This window comes from Ambystoma mexicanum, chromosome 6q (assembly GCF_040938575.1).
Source record: "Ambystoma mexicanum isolate Mex_15411 chromosome 6q, UKY_AmexF1_1, whole genome shotgun sequence".
Lineage (NCBI taxonomy): Eukaryota > Metazoa > Chordata > Amphibia > Caudata > Ambystomatidae > Ambystoma > Ambystoma mexicanum.
The window spans coordinates 616451469-616466044 of NC_090937.1; the positions used below are offsets into that span (position 1 = coordinate 616451469).

The 14576-nt window shown below is 45.6% G+C and overlaps 1 protein-coding gene across 2 annotated transcripts in view; it reads right to left on the reverse strand.

Moving 5' to 3' along the window:
• Positions 1-14576, reverse strand: part of LOC138516180 (uncharacterized) — a 341043-nt gene that overhangs the window by 22246 nt on the left and 304221 nt on the right. For both annotated transcript variants that reach the window (XM_069631112.1, XM_069631113.1), the window contains one exon: positions 11502-11667. In XM_069631112.1, coding sequence (XP_069487213.1) covers positions 11502-11667 — 166 coding nt within the window. The remainder of the gene's footprint in view (positions 1-11501; positions 11668-14576) is intronic.

The following is a 14576-nucleotide window of genomic DNA, read 5'->3' on the forward strand; positions in this document are numbered from 1 at the left end:
AGTACAATAATATATGCAGACATTAGAAAGAAATCAATTGTTTAAAAAAAATAAAAAGATTATTCACATACTTTAACACACAACAGGTACCCACGATAGTTACAGAGCATCTTATATGCATAATGATCAATTTAAGTACAAATGTTCTTCATGTACCTAAAACTTTAAACAAAAACAAAGGGAAATCTGTGATATGCTTGCTTGTATGGTTCTCATTCAACATAATGTTTAGACTATTGTCTGCGACTCCAATAGTTCTAGTGATATTCCCCCTACTGTAACATAAGTCACACCGTAGCGCCTGTCTCTTTCCAAATGGATTTATTCAGAGGGGTTTTATGTCAGAAGGGGAAAACATTGCCTGCATAATTGTGCTCCAAGCGGCTACATCCGTGCTCACTTCTCTCATGCCACCATGTACTGCTCAGTATCAAGCTGCAGTCTCAGTCATCGTCCAGCGCTTTAGATCTAACCACCATTCTTCAATCCTAGGTCCCTCAGCCGACCTCCAGCCCATTGCAATTATGCGTTTGGCTAACACGCAGATTAAATCCTTCATCCTGCTGAGGTGTGTCAAGTGCTTTTTACCCCTCGGAAACATCCCCAACAAACAGGCCTCTAGACAGTTCAGTTCGCCTGCACCCCTCAACTGTGATATCCTCTGGGGGTTCATGTATGCTCTATGTGTAATATACAGTTGTATAAGTTTGAATTAAGCATCCCTGGAGACTCTTTTGCTGTATAAGAAAACCCTCATCCATTCGGCATCTGTAAATGACCTGCCCAGGTCTTCCTCCCACTTTGAACGTACTGCCAGGTCTACTTCACAGAGTTTGTTCAAGAACAGCTCGTGTAACCTAGAGACCACGTGGCCGACCTCTGACATATCATACATGGGCCTGAGCACTGGGCCACTCTCAATGCCTTCTCGAAAAAGTCCAGCCATATCGCTTCTATTTCTCTAACTAGGCCCAAATCCAGTAGGAATTGACCTTTATGCATACCAAAGCCTTGTGTCAATGCTGTGAAATCCATTAGTTTCCCTTCTTGTAGTAAATCTCCTAATATTGACTATCCCATTATTCTCCCAGTACCTCCTGATCTTCTTTAGAGTGTCAGGCTTTTTTCCCCAACATCCCAGCCAGTGGGAGGTTTGTGGAGTAGGGGTCAAAGGTTCCCATGATTTTCCAGGCCTTGTATCACAAAATCTTGCTGAGTACGAGAAGCTGATTAGGGTTCGGGAGTCATGTCTCACACCCATAGCACCTCCTTCAAGAAATATGACCTGATCGATGGTTGCAGGAGCGTGGTATCTAATAACACCTCATGAGCTAGCCAGCTCATGACGAACTGTAGCTGTCCTGCTAAGTAATATATCTCGAAGTGGGGTAGTGTGATCCCGCCATTCCTGTAAACCCTGTGTAGGGTGCTTAATGCAATCCTATTCTTCTACCCTCCCCATAGGAATACTCTAGCTACTGAGTCTAGCTTACTGAAGAACGTCCTAGGTATGTTGTAAGGTGTGTTCACGAAGTGCTATAATAAGCGAGGTAGCATGACCATTTTCAAAGGGGTGGCTCTGCCTGCCATTGACAGGGGAAGCTTCTGCCAGAACTTCATGGATTGTATAGTTTTATCCAGAAACTTCTGTGTGTTGTGCTCATGCAAGGATGTCAAATCATGCCACACGTTCATGCCTAGATATCTGAAAGTATACATTTTCCATTTCAGTCCCAAGTCTGGAAGTACAGGTATAGGTCTCCGAGGCTCGCCAACCGGAACAAGCAGGACTTATCACGGCTAATGTTTATGCCAGAGAGCTCCACAAAGTGGTCTATTATATCCAGGAGATGTGATAAGTTAACTTCAGGGTGATTAACATAAAGTAACATATCATCCACATACAATGAGACCTGGTGCCTAACTACATCAATCAAGATAGTGGCTTCAACATATTCTGATCTTAATAACAGAGGAATGGTTTAAGAGTGAGAATAAACAGCATCAGGGACCACAGGCAACCCTGTTTAGTGCCTTTATAGAGTTCCAATGTCTCAAAAATCTGCTTCCCCGTCCTGACCCTTGACGTAGGTCTAGTGTAGAATAGCTTAACCCACCCCAAGAAACCTGCCCCAATGCCATAATGTCTCAGGGTCTCAAGGAGGCAGTCTTATCTGACAGAGTCAAAAAGCCTTGACCGCGTCTAGTGAGGCCACTTCATTTAGGTGTTTAGTTTTATCTATCACATGAAGTCTTCGCAGGTTCCATGACGTGTTCCTTCCCGGGACATGCCCTGTTTCGTCAGCATGTATCAAGGCCCCAATCACAATTTCTAGTCTGTTTGACAGTAGGGCTTTGAGGATTATGCAATCCTAGTTGAGCATGGATTTTGGCCTATAGGAGCTTCAGTCTAGCAGGGGTTTGCCAGGTTTGAGGATAGGCACTGTGATTGATTCTCTCAGGCTTCGGGGGCAACACTCCCACCTCATAAGCTTCCTAACATCTCTAGGAGTTTAGGTGCTAACGTTTCAGCGTATGTCTTATAGAATTCCTCATGTAATCCATCTGGCCGAGGGGTCTTCCCAGACAATAAGGTCATTATAATAGATTGGATTTTGTTAAGAGGGAGCGAGGTGCCCACCATGTCCATCTGTTCACTGTCCATCCTGGACAATTTGATATGTGCCAGAGCCTCTTTGTTGTATAACCCATATCGTTCCGCCACCTCTGAATACAAAGTTTCATAGTATCCAGAGAACACATAATTTCTCTCAGTCTGTGTTTGCATAGTGACACCCTTCTCATAATTAATTGTGCTAATCATCTCCGTAGGCTCTTCCCTGTGGCACAACCACGCCAGCAGTCTTCCTGGTTTATCCCCCTCTGTGTGCTTTTTCTGCATGTATTTGGCAAAGTCAAAATTATCCAGCCTTTCCCATTCAGCAATGCACTGTCGGCGCAATGCAGCTAAGTCCACAGCCCCATTCACCTGCCCTCTCCCCCCGTGTTCTGCTACCTCAATAGCCACCTACATTTCTGTGAGGGCCTCAAGTATTTCTTTCCTAAGGCCCCCCGATCTTGCCAACTGCTGCCCCTCACAGTACTATTTTAAAGGAGTTCCATAATGTGCTGGTACGCTCAACACTGCCCCTGTGTATCTAAAAGTACTCCCCTGTCCTGTCTTCGAGATGTTCCCTGAATGTGTCGTTAAGAAAGGTTTCTGCCCTAAGTCACCAGGTGGGGTTCATTGGTCTGCGCAAAATCCTCTGCCATGTCTCTATCATTGGTGCATGATCTGAGACCATCATGGCCTTGTAATCTATGTCAGCAAACTCACTCATGGACTCCTGCCCCGTGAACATATTATTGATGCGGGTGTGTACATTATGTGGGGATGAATAGTGTGAGTAGCCTTAGACAGTACCGTGTGTCAGTCTCTAAATATCCACTAAGTCCAAATGTCTCAGCAGTGGCCGTGGCTGCAGGGGTGGAGAGCTGGTTTCCGATGTTTATCATCTGACCTGTCCATGATGGGATCGAAGATGCAGTTAAGATCTCAGCTTCAGATCCAAATGGCTCCTCTGTGGGGAGTCATTCTCGAGTTGGGTAAATTAAAGAAAGCTATGTCATCGTGGTTGGGAGCATATGTGTTTATAACGCACACACCTGTTTGTTTTCAAGGAACCCAACTACCAGTACCATTCTGCCCTTGTCATCATGTTTGGTCTCCATTAGTTGGAAGGGAACAGACGGTGCGACCCATATAAGAACACCTCTGGCATATGCCGAGAACGGTAAGCTGTACAGTTTCCCTCCCAACTACTGGCTATCAAGTTTTGCCTGTCCGCCGTGAGTGCGTCTCCTGCAATAAAGCAGTTTGTACCACCATCCTTCTTAAATAAGCATACACTCAGAATCTCTTGATATAGTTATTAAGGCCCTGGATATTCCAGGTAGTCATCTGTCATACAGGGCATGAAACTTCCCCTCAGCACGATTGCAATTGCAAAATCATCCTCTGAGCATGGATAATCCACTAAGACTAGCTTAAGTAGCCACCGGGATCCGGTGAACAAGCCCCAACTGTGTAAGGGGAGTCGCTATCCTCTGAGATGTTACCCATACCTGTACTTTGACTGTGTGTATAATCGTGAATAAATACAAACCATCGAAAAACAAGTCAAACATAAGAAACAATAGATATTGAAAAAAGAGGAAAAAAGGGAAGATAAAACAGTAACCATCTCCCAAACCTTATAAGGCCCAGCTGCCTCTCACACCTCCCTTCTCTCGGGTAGCGTATAGCAGCGTGATGCTGTAAAATGGGCATCTTAAGGTACAGTGTCAACTGGGGTGTTACTGGTGCTGATGTAGACAGCCATCATGGTTCAAGCCCCAGGTTCCTGTATCTCTGCGACTCTTTCATTTCCCTCTCGTACATGTGAAGGAAAAAAGGATATTTCTGCGTGAAGGCGTCCAAGTGCTACAGAGCGTTATTTCTTTTGTCTCGAACTTGAGCTATTCCCTGTGCATCCATCTAAGAGTGCACCTCTGCTGTGTACTCGCAAAAGTATGACCTGCCATTGCGGAGCACTTTCTGCTTGGCAGGAAAAAAAGAAAAAAGAAAGCCAAAAACAAAGGAACAATTCCAAATTATGTCCACATACGGTATAAAATTTCATCAACAAAATCTTGTCACTGCAAAAATCATGGATGGAGACTCTTCAATTATAAAAATAGACCAATATTCACCCATTGTCAGCGTTCCTAGATTTTTGCAAGCATCAGCCAGGAATTTTGTTCCCACCGATGTCAAAGCATTACATTCCACCAGCAGATGCTTCACAGTTTCCGTAAGTACTACCTTTTTTGCAGAATCTACCATGTGACTCTGACTCAGGAATTTGTCTCTGTACATTATACCTCTTTTGTAGGAAGTAGATTTAATCAGAGTCGCATAAATAGATCTCGCAATCGTGTGCAGGGAAATTTAACCACATTTTTCGGAAGATGACCAGTGAATCTCTGTTCATGGGTCAAGTTCAATGAAAGCCTATTAGCGGTCCGCCTATCTTGTGTGGCAATCCAGTCTAGAGTTCGGATCAAGGTTTTTAACCTTGTCCGGGTTTGTGCATAGTACCTCCATGGATAAATCTAGAGTCTTAGCCATATTAAACACTTGCCTTTCCAAGTATCAAGGAGTCATTCAGGTCTCTGGCTATTGTCAAATCAATATATATCTCAAATTTGCTTTGCGTAGCCGTTCTTTGGTTGGGCCAAGCATCGCTTTGTGCAATTGTACTAGGACTGTGAAGTTTGGGTATATAGTCAGCTTTGAAGCAAGCAGTGCGCACAATGCTACCTCCTGATCCTCTCCCTGTCCATGTAATTCATCATTTAAGCAATCAATGGTCTCAGGGGGATGAGGGGGGCACCAGGCAGAGGTCTCCTTGCCAGAGATCTATGTGGACTCTGTACTGTGAAACCTTGCGCTAACGGGTCAGGACCTACTTCATGTAGTAGTAGATTTTAACGTATGACGTTGGGTCATTGCCCTCCTCTCCTTCAGGCTGACATAGGATCTTAATGTTATTCCTCCTGGCCCTTCCTTCTGCACTTTCGATGCTCCAACACCTGCACTTTGTCAGCCAATTAGGCTGCCTGGGATTGAGTGCTAGCTATATTGACCGTGTCGTCCTGCACCTGCATTTCTGCGGTGTCCAGGCGTTCGGCCAGTGCACGCACATCTCATTGTAGAAGGCCGGCATTGACTATGACCGTGTTGATATTATGCTTTAGGGTGGCCTGCAATGTCGCAGTTGCTGCCAAAATATCGCACTCTGCATGCTGATTCATAGGTGTCAGGACAGTACCCTCTGCAGTGGTTGTGGGCGACTGGACCTTGCTTCCTCCGCCTTTTCTCGCATAGGCCTCCATAACTGTCTATTTGGCATTGCGGCTATGGTGTCTGTCAGGCATTTGAAGCTGATATAGGGGCTTTGTGCTCGAGCAAGTGGCTTTGAGTTGTGCAGGTTCAGCTGTGCATAGGTTCAATGTCTTGTGAACTAACCTTGTGTGCTCCTTGCCAGAACACAGCCGAAATGTGGCAGAGGTGGAGCCCCAACCTCTGTAGTGAGTCCTGCACTTGTCTGGCGACCATCAGCAGCTCCGCCACCCTACCAGATCCCAGGCTCCGCACCCCAGGGATCCCCCTGATGCAGTGCTGTCTCTTATCTTCTAAGATTACTTGAGTCTTCCGTGCCATCCCTTTGCATAGTCTGCTCTGTGAGCGCAGCTTGTTCCACTGCGTACAGTATTAAGGCACCTTCTACCTCTTCTGTACCCAAGGCTGCTGATACCTGTTATTCCAGAGAGGGCCGGCTGGGGACACACAGAAGTGCACAGCCAGCAGCCTCTCAGCATAAAGCCAGCGTATGTAAGTCAATCGCAGCCGCACAGGTTGCATGCAGCATCAGCAGGGGCAGAGCCCAGAAATACCTACCCAGGTCTGGGCGGCGCACACCCTGAAGCAATGCCCCACACTATGTAGGGTAGGCGCACGAGTATGCCAGCAATGTTCAAAGGCGTAAGGGGCAGATCTTAAAGGGCTCCACAAGGTCTATGGAGAACTGTTTGGCCTTTACTCGAGTCTTCTTCCCAGCCAGCATGTGGTAGGCACAGCACAGACTCACCTGGGGGCTTCCCCAGCTTCCGTCTGCCTGCTGGGCATCATCGTGCTCATTGGACAAGCACTCCAGGTGCCTTCAGCAATCAAAAAACCCCCATGCAGCCAGCACCGCGCTCCCCCATCGTATCCCGACCAAGGGACCTCGCTCCTGTCCACCGCCTCGTGTCTTCGTCCAGTCGCTCACACAGACACACGCTCTTCAGCGATCCTGTTGTTGAGGATGGGTGACCTCTCATTATCTGTTGGGTCGCCTCGGGCTCTCCAGCTTCAATCCTGGTGCTGTTATGCCACCTCCATGGCCGCCCCTCTCGGCAATCCAAACACTGCTTCTTGCAGGGAATCGGGAGCTACGCCACGGTAGTCCCATACTGTGTTCATTCCGATCACTGTATCTCTGGTTCTAATCGAAATTGAGGTAATGTAATGCTAATCTTTTCAAGGATCATGAGGGAGCACAGAGATGAGACAGCCTCACTGTAGGGCTGCTGGCCACACCCCTCAAAGAAACCGATAGTTATTGCACAACATATCCTATTGATGATTTAATTATTTCTACTTTATGCCTGGTTATTGTGTATTACATTTTATGACGCAAAGGTTAAACCCATAATACTATTTTGGGCTGCGTGATGAAGACATAGGTCCATAGCCCTATATTTTGAGGATGGCATGCTCCTTGAAGTTAACATGGGTATATTACACAGAGCCCACCTACATCCTCTCCACATGCTCAAACATCAGCTCTGACAGTTTGCCAATTGTTAGAGACATCCTAGCAAACTGAGAGAATTGTAGACTACACCTCCCATAATGCATCATACTTACCTATTGATAATCTGGAGTGGACTTGTGAGTGTCTGACTGGGTTTAGAATGCAAAACCTGCAGGGGAAGAGTAGAGACACAGACAGGGCCCTCTTCTCAACTGAAACCCAGAAACTATAGGGAGTTTGCATTATGGCTAGGGATACCTGCACGAGGGAAAAGGAAGCAGAACTTCATCATTTCCCATAATACATTGCACTCTCAGACTGAAATCCCAGAATGTATCTGGGATGGTTCCCAAATGGAGTTCAAGAAGGGAAAGTCACTGGGGGGGGCTAGTACAACCCTGGAAACCCCCCTTCCTTCCTTCTAAGAGGGAGAAACATGTAGCCATATAGCGTTTAAAGGTAGAAGCACAGCTCCTCCTCATTGCAAAAACATACTGGAGCAAAGTCCTAGCTTCGTACCTTACTCAGATTTGGGATATGAAGAATCCTTATCTCAATGCCTCAGGTATTCCTAGAATGGGGAAGTTCTAGTTACACCCCAACCCTATTGGACTTAATGGGAAAATTACTTCCTTTCCCCCTGTTCCAGAAACTCGACTTGCCAAACATTATGCAGGGTGACACCATGAGCATGCTGACAGTAGGGAGCATCCTCAGATGAGCCTCAGAGCAGGGGGCACAGAGAAGCTGGATGGCCACAAGTCAGTCACTGCATTTAGGCATAGAGCACAAGGAATGATTCCAAGATGGTGGATAGCCTTTATAACTTCTCTGTAAAACTACAAGGCTTATGACCAATGGAATTCTTCTTATGTCCTGGTTGGCTAGTCCAACCAATTCGGAATCCACAGGAGTCAAGAAGGGGTATAAAAGGGTGTATGCAGATTTCCGATCAGTTGGTCTCATAGCTGAAAGGAGAATGAGGACAAGTTGTGGTGCTAGAGTAGAGAGGTTGATAGGAAGGAGACATGCAGCTCCTGGAGGCTAGCCAGACTCTCTGAAGGCCCTAACATCCAGACTGCTGGGACCCTGCTCCATGATGACAACCTTGGCACCTAGGGAATAGCAGACTAATGAGGGGAAAGAACATTTGGCCTAGGAGGGCCCAACCCATAGCTGGAGTGGCAGAGTTCAGTCTATATATTTGGCCACTGAGGGCCAACCGCATGGCTGGAGTAGGAAAGTTTAGCCTAACCAAGATGCCATAAAGTGAGAAGAGAACTCTGGCATAAAAGGGCAGCCTCCTAAGGGGAGATAAGTAACTGAGTGGGAAAACCAAGCCCTGAAGGCTGCCTCCCATAGAGGAAGAAAAAGACCTGGAACCCTGGCACAGAACAGCAGCCTCCTAGGGGATGGGCGCAGCACGACAATGATAAAACACCCTGAGAGACAGCCTCCTAGGAGCGGAAGATTGACAGAGAAACAGACACTCACCCAGAAGACCAGGCTACCAATGTGAAGAAGACAGTAAATGAAAGCGACATTTCAGTTATAAGATTGGGATTGCTGAGGATGACCAGCACTCCAGCATAGGAATGAATTTGACTTTTTGCTTTGTGGACAGGGGATCCTGTGAGGAATACTACTGCCATACCTTTGGATGTGAGACTGTTCCAGGGGAGCAACAGGACGTCCATGCATATAACCAAGGGACACTATTATTTTATCCCTGCACAGGCAATAAGGTTGCCTTTTCTTCAATTATAGGTGCACCACTAGTTCCCGTAGGCATAACCCACTCCCTTCCTGACCTTTTTGAGAGTATACCTAAGGGTTTTTAAGCATAACATCTGTGACTGTCTTGTGTCTGGTCCTCACTGACATGTGGCAGTTTGTCACAGCGGAAGTTTCAAAGTCGAAAATCAATTGTGTAGTGGCCCCTTGGAGGATTAGCATTTTAGAAAGTGTAAGATGGAAAAACATATTTGGGTATCAAGAATCCTGTAAAATTGAAGCAGTTTGGACACCTGCCTATAAATCTTAGCGTAATTGGGAAATCCTTGCCCACAGGGCAAATGTAAGTCAACTCAAATAAAGACTCATTAAAAGCCCTGATTCGTGAAGCAATCGTAACAATGAACGAGTTTGAAACGGGGGATAGCTTGAGCAGTCTGAAGGCTTGGGGCACAAGGATTGGTTTACCTGAATCCTGGTTAACTACATTCTGAACAACAAAGTTCAAATTATTAGTATGATCCCAGACAAAGGAAAGGAGACAAAGCACGGTCTACGCTGATCTTATTGCCATATGAGAAAGCAGGTCTAGCTAACTTTATAGACATGGTCTTCCATATGTTGTCATAAGTAGGCTTATTTTAAAATCTAGTTTAGGTTGACTTCTATTATGGGAAACGGAGAGAACATCGCATAAAATTCTGAGACATAGGTCCTGATTCACAGAGCGTTTTCCGATGGGATTACACCATGATGAAATGCTTCTGTGAATCAGGCCCACAGTCGGTTATGTGAATTATGTAAAGCAAAAACGGACACGATCAGGCATGGCTTCTTACTCGGTGCCATGGCCAGTAACTATAGAATAAATATTATAGAAGGATTGAATCATTTCACAACTCTGGAGTCTGGTGCTTTGCTATACCACCGCGGTCCTACAGATGTGCAGCTTTTTCAGTTGCTTTCAACATGACTGGGATATTGGTTTTTAATCCTGCTGTATGCATATGTTTGCAGGGATATGTTTATAAATATGAAAAGTTAAATTGAACATGCTATACATTTGGATTTTGACTTGTATTTATTTAATCAACCTGAGGACATTTAAAGATAAAAAAAATAATGAACAATCATAAAAGTGAGTGGAAGTAGCTGGATGTGTATTGTATGAAGGTTTTCAAGACTGTCAAAACCAGCTAGAGAGCTCCAACCCAACATAATACCCATCTAAGGCATCAGGACTATTAGTGCAGCATTGAATAGGACAAGATAGGATCATAATTGTTTGCACATCAACATGACACGTGTCTCTTTTTATGTTTTTTTCCATGATTGCTCCTCATTGCCCGTTTGCAGAGATTAACTCATTGACGACTCTAAGCGGCTTGACACCTCCTTCCTGCTATTGTAACAGTCTTTATGCCAACCTTTCCTGACTGCTGACATTTTCTGCACCTGGAACACCTACCTCGTCACTTGCTGCACGTGGGGCCCTGTCCTGTTTCCCCCAATACTGAGCATCCCTTAACCTGCCCCAGTCCCACTTGTCACGGTTCACCCTGCACCCACCCCGTCTCTCTCGCTGACTTTTGACCCTGCATTGGCATTCCTCAATTTTAACTTTTATTCAAGTGGACCACCGCGGATCCCCCTTTTTCTGCTTGCGATTTCCCCACTTTTCCCTCCACCAACACTGTGATCCCGTCCAATATGGAGCTCTACTTCCATTACTGGTCGGTGATCTGCCTCAGGTGCCATTGTTTTCATTGTTCTGCTCTCAGTGTTTTATTTTGTCCTTGCAGGCATTCAAGTGATATCCCTCATAAGCCCATCTGAACAACCACACATTAGTATATACTTTGCATACAAAGGGCTAGCACATAATGCTGAGTAACATGTTAAATGGTATGTTTCTAGGTGGTTCTCTAGATGTGATTTTAAAATTCAGCTAAATACCCTGTGGGCCCAGTTTATTGTACTCTGGCGTCTTAACACATGCTGATTCTTAAATTAATAGGTCCTGCCTTTATCAGTCACTACTCCTATTCCCTCCCACCAGGCTGGACAACACCCCTTCAATGCACATCTCAGACTGGTGAAAATTCACTTAACAGCTGGACAGTCTCAACAGTGCACCCTGGCATCGAAACAAGCAAGACAGATTGATACTTTAGGGGCTTATTTCAAAATATGCTCCGTCATATGAGTATCAGTCATCTTCCGATGTTGATTACGTTTTGGGCAATTCATCAGTATTTTATCCTGGAAGAACTAAATTGACAACAGTGCAGTGAATAGTAGAAATCGAATTGTCAACATACTTTTAGGCAAGAAGAGCAGAGCATAATAGAAAATGGAGGAACATACACAGATTGCAGTCATGCCTCCGGAAATGATAGCGATGACGATGAGAAAGAGGAACCCCATTCCGAGGAAAAGGTTCCGTCCCATAATGTCGAACCAGTCCCAGCAGAGGTATGCAGCGATTGTACAGTTCATACACATGGTAGCCACAAAAGCAACAAAGTAGGCCCTGTGAAAGACACAACACATAATCAAAGTCAGATTGCACAAACACAAAAACATTTACATCCAAGCAAGAGATAGCGCGCTCCAAGATGTAACGGGTTCCATGGGGCAATCCTTGAAAAAACAATAGGTGCTTAATTGTTATGTTACATTAGAAGGAGAGGAAAATGTGCAGCGGAACTTGTAACACCGTTTCTGCCATTGACATTACAAGTCCCTGTGGCCCGGGATATCAGGCAGTGGAAAGTGTAAGTCCCCGTTCCCCTGGAGTCCTGTAGGACTCCAGGGGAATGGGGACACGGAAGCACCAGCACTGTTGCTAACGGTGCTGGTGCTCCCGTGACAACTCCAGCTACCGGGGCCGTTGCGCCTGGCAGGTCAGACCTGCTGGGCACAACGGCCCAGAAAGGCAGAGTTGGAGTGTGGCGGTCCAGAAAGGGTGCCTGTATCGTGGGACCGGTCCCCTTATTTCCAGACCGCCATACTCGGAATGAGGCCCAATGTTCTAAGAAAAGGTGTCATTTTGCGGACGCAGTCACTTGCCAGCTCGTTGTATGCGATATACAGAAATCTATGATTTTGTCATCAAACTGGTCTCACATGTGTTTTACCTCGCTGCAGCTCTTCCCCGTCACCTTATTTTCATATCGAGGTATATCCATATCTACTGACTGAAACTCTGCTGTTCAATCAGACAAATCTAAAATATATCTACATATTTCTACAACAGTTCCACTGGGAGTTCTTATAACAGGTGTCAGACACATACAGTCTACTTGCTTCTTTCTGTCTGTCTTCCTCCCTCTATCTTTCCCTTTCTCTCTCTCTGTCTCTCTGTCTCTGTCTCTCTCGGTTGGTGCCAGGGTAAGTAAACTAATACCACTTACCACCGGCATATCGTGGGCTTCCGTAGCCCCCACAGTGCGAGTGGCCCCACCACCTCAGCACTGTTACTTTAGAAATAAATAGTTCCTTTCTAAAGTCAGAGTGCATGAGCAGCAGTTGCAGAGCTAGATGGAGGTGCTTCAACTCCACCGTGCAGGTCAGGAACCAGGAAGCTCTCCGTGCTTCCTGGTTCCTGTGTGCATGGAGCGTGGGAGCCGGAGGCCTGGAGAGGAGCGTCAAGTCCCTCTGAACTGATCAAAAAACAGAAAAGGATTTTTTGTATGTCTGTGTGCATGTATGTAATGTTCTGTAAGGCAGACTACCTTTCCCGGACGTATTCCAACATGGCCTCCCCAGCTTATGGCCATTCCAAACACAGCAATCTAGTCGTTCTCTCCCAGGACGCACTGCAGAACGCTGAGGTCACTAAGTCCCAAGCAACATATCAACAGGATCTGCCAGGAGTCCGGTGCATTGCTACTTTCTTAGAAGCATACAAGCGCTACGTCAGTTAGTTCGGGATTTACCTATCCTTGTTCCTAAACTCTCAGTTTCATTCCTGACGCATGAATGTATGAATGGGAGTTCAGTGTGAATGGTGTGTATGTATGGGTGTGAGTGCACATGAGAATGTGAATGCAAAGTGAATGTTCTGGATGCATGTGTGGAGAATCCAGTGTGACTGTACTGTGTGCACATGTTAATGATTGAGAGAGAAGCTCTATGGGTGAGTGACTGGTGGGGGAATGGGTATGGATGTGTGCATCCGAGGCTCGGGCCCGGGGGCATTGGAGCATGGATGTTTTCCTCCAGTGTCATGACATGTTTTCCTGGCATTTTTGGGCAAAGCCAGCTTCATGAGAGTTATTAAATGAAGCAGGGGGTTGGGTGGGGATTTATAGCATAGTGGGGTAGGCAACATGACATTTTCTTTCTGTGTCATGGCATGATGTGTGTTCTTACGTGAGGGGAGGGAGAGGCATTTGTGTAGCCAGCAAGGAAATGTTTTCTAATTGTGGTATTGCATTTTTTATTGGCATTGAGGGCAACACCAACATGATGTCTGTTCTTAGATGGTGGTGGGGGAGTATTTTTGCAGTGAGCAAGGAGGTGATGTTTTCTTACTGAGGCATGGCTTTTTTTTACTGCACTTGAAATATGTCCATAATCCGTACACTGTGCGGGCTCCATTGTTTCATATAGTGCTGTTGGAGATAAGTCACCACACCGTCCCAGTCCTGTTTGAGGGCGGCTTGCTCTCCCTGAAGTACATACGAGGCCCATTCCATCGATAGAAAGTTCCATATCTTCCGAGACCAGTCCTGCTCTGTAGGCCTTCATGTTTTTCCCACCTTTGTGAAACCTCTAACCACTCTGCTATGAGCAGTAGCATGAAAGTGCGTTTCTGCCGGTTAGTGTAGGACTTAACTTTAGGGTCCCAAAGACCACATAACCACACCTCTGTTTCCATGGAACTCAAATCCTGAAACATTCCCTCCAAATGCACCTTTATCTTGACCCAAAATGGTTGCAAAACTGGACAGTCCCACCATATATGTCTCCAATCCCCCTTAACCTTACAGCCCCTCCAGCAGAAAATCAATGTGGTCAGATACATAGAGTTTAGCCTCTCATTAGTATAGTGCCATTGGTACATCACCTTATATCACATTTCCCTTACTTGTATGGAGCGGGTTCGTTTTGGTATAATTCCCCAGAGGTGTTCCCATTATTCTATTAACATGACCTTACCTTATGTGTTCTCCCACCTCTTTCTCAATTTCCATTAAACCTGAGTTGTGTCGTTATTTAAAAATGTATATAATATCAAAATACATTTTCTTGAACCCGTATGTGTCATAATATTTGTTTCAAAGGGAGTTAACTGTCTCTGGACAGCAGTTTTAACGCTAGATAGCCAATGCTTCAGTTGGATGTATCACATTCTGTCTTCCTCTGTTATGCCAATATTAATTATGCAGTCCTCAAATGTTCTAATCGTCTGATCTTGGAGCATATCTCTTATTT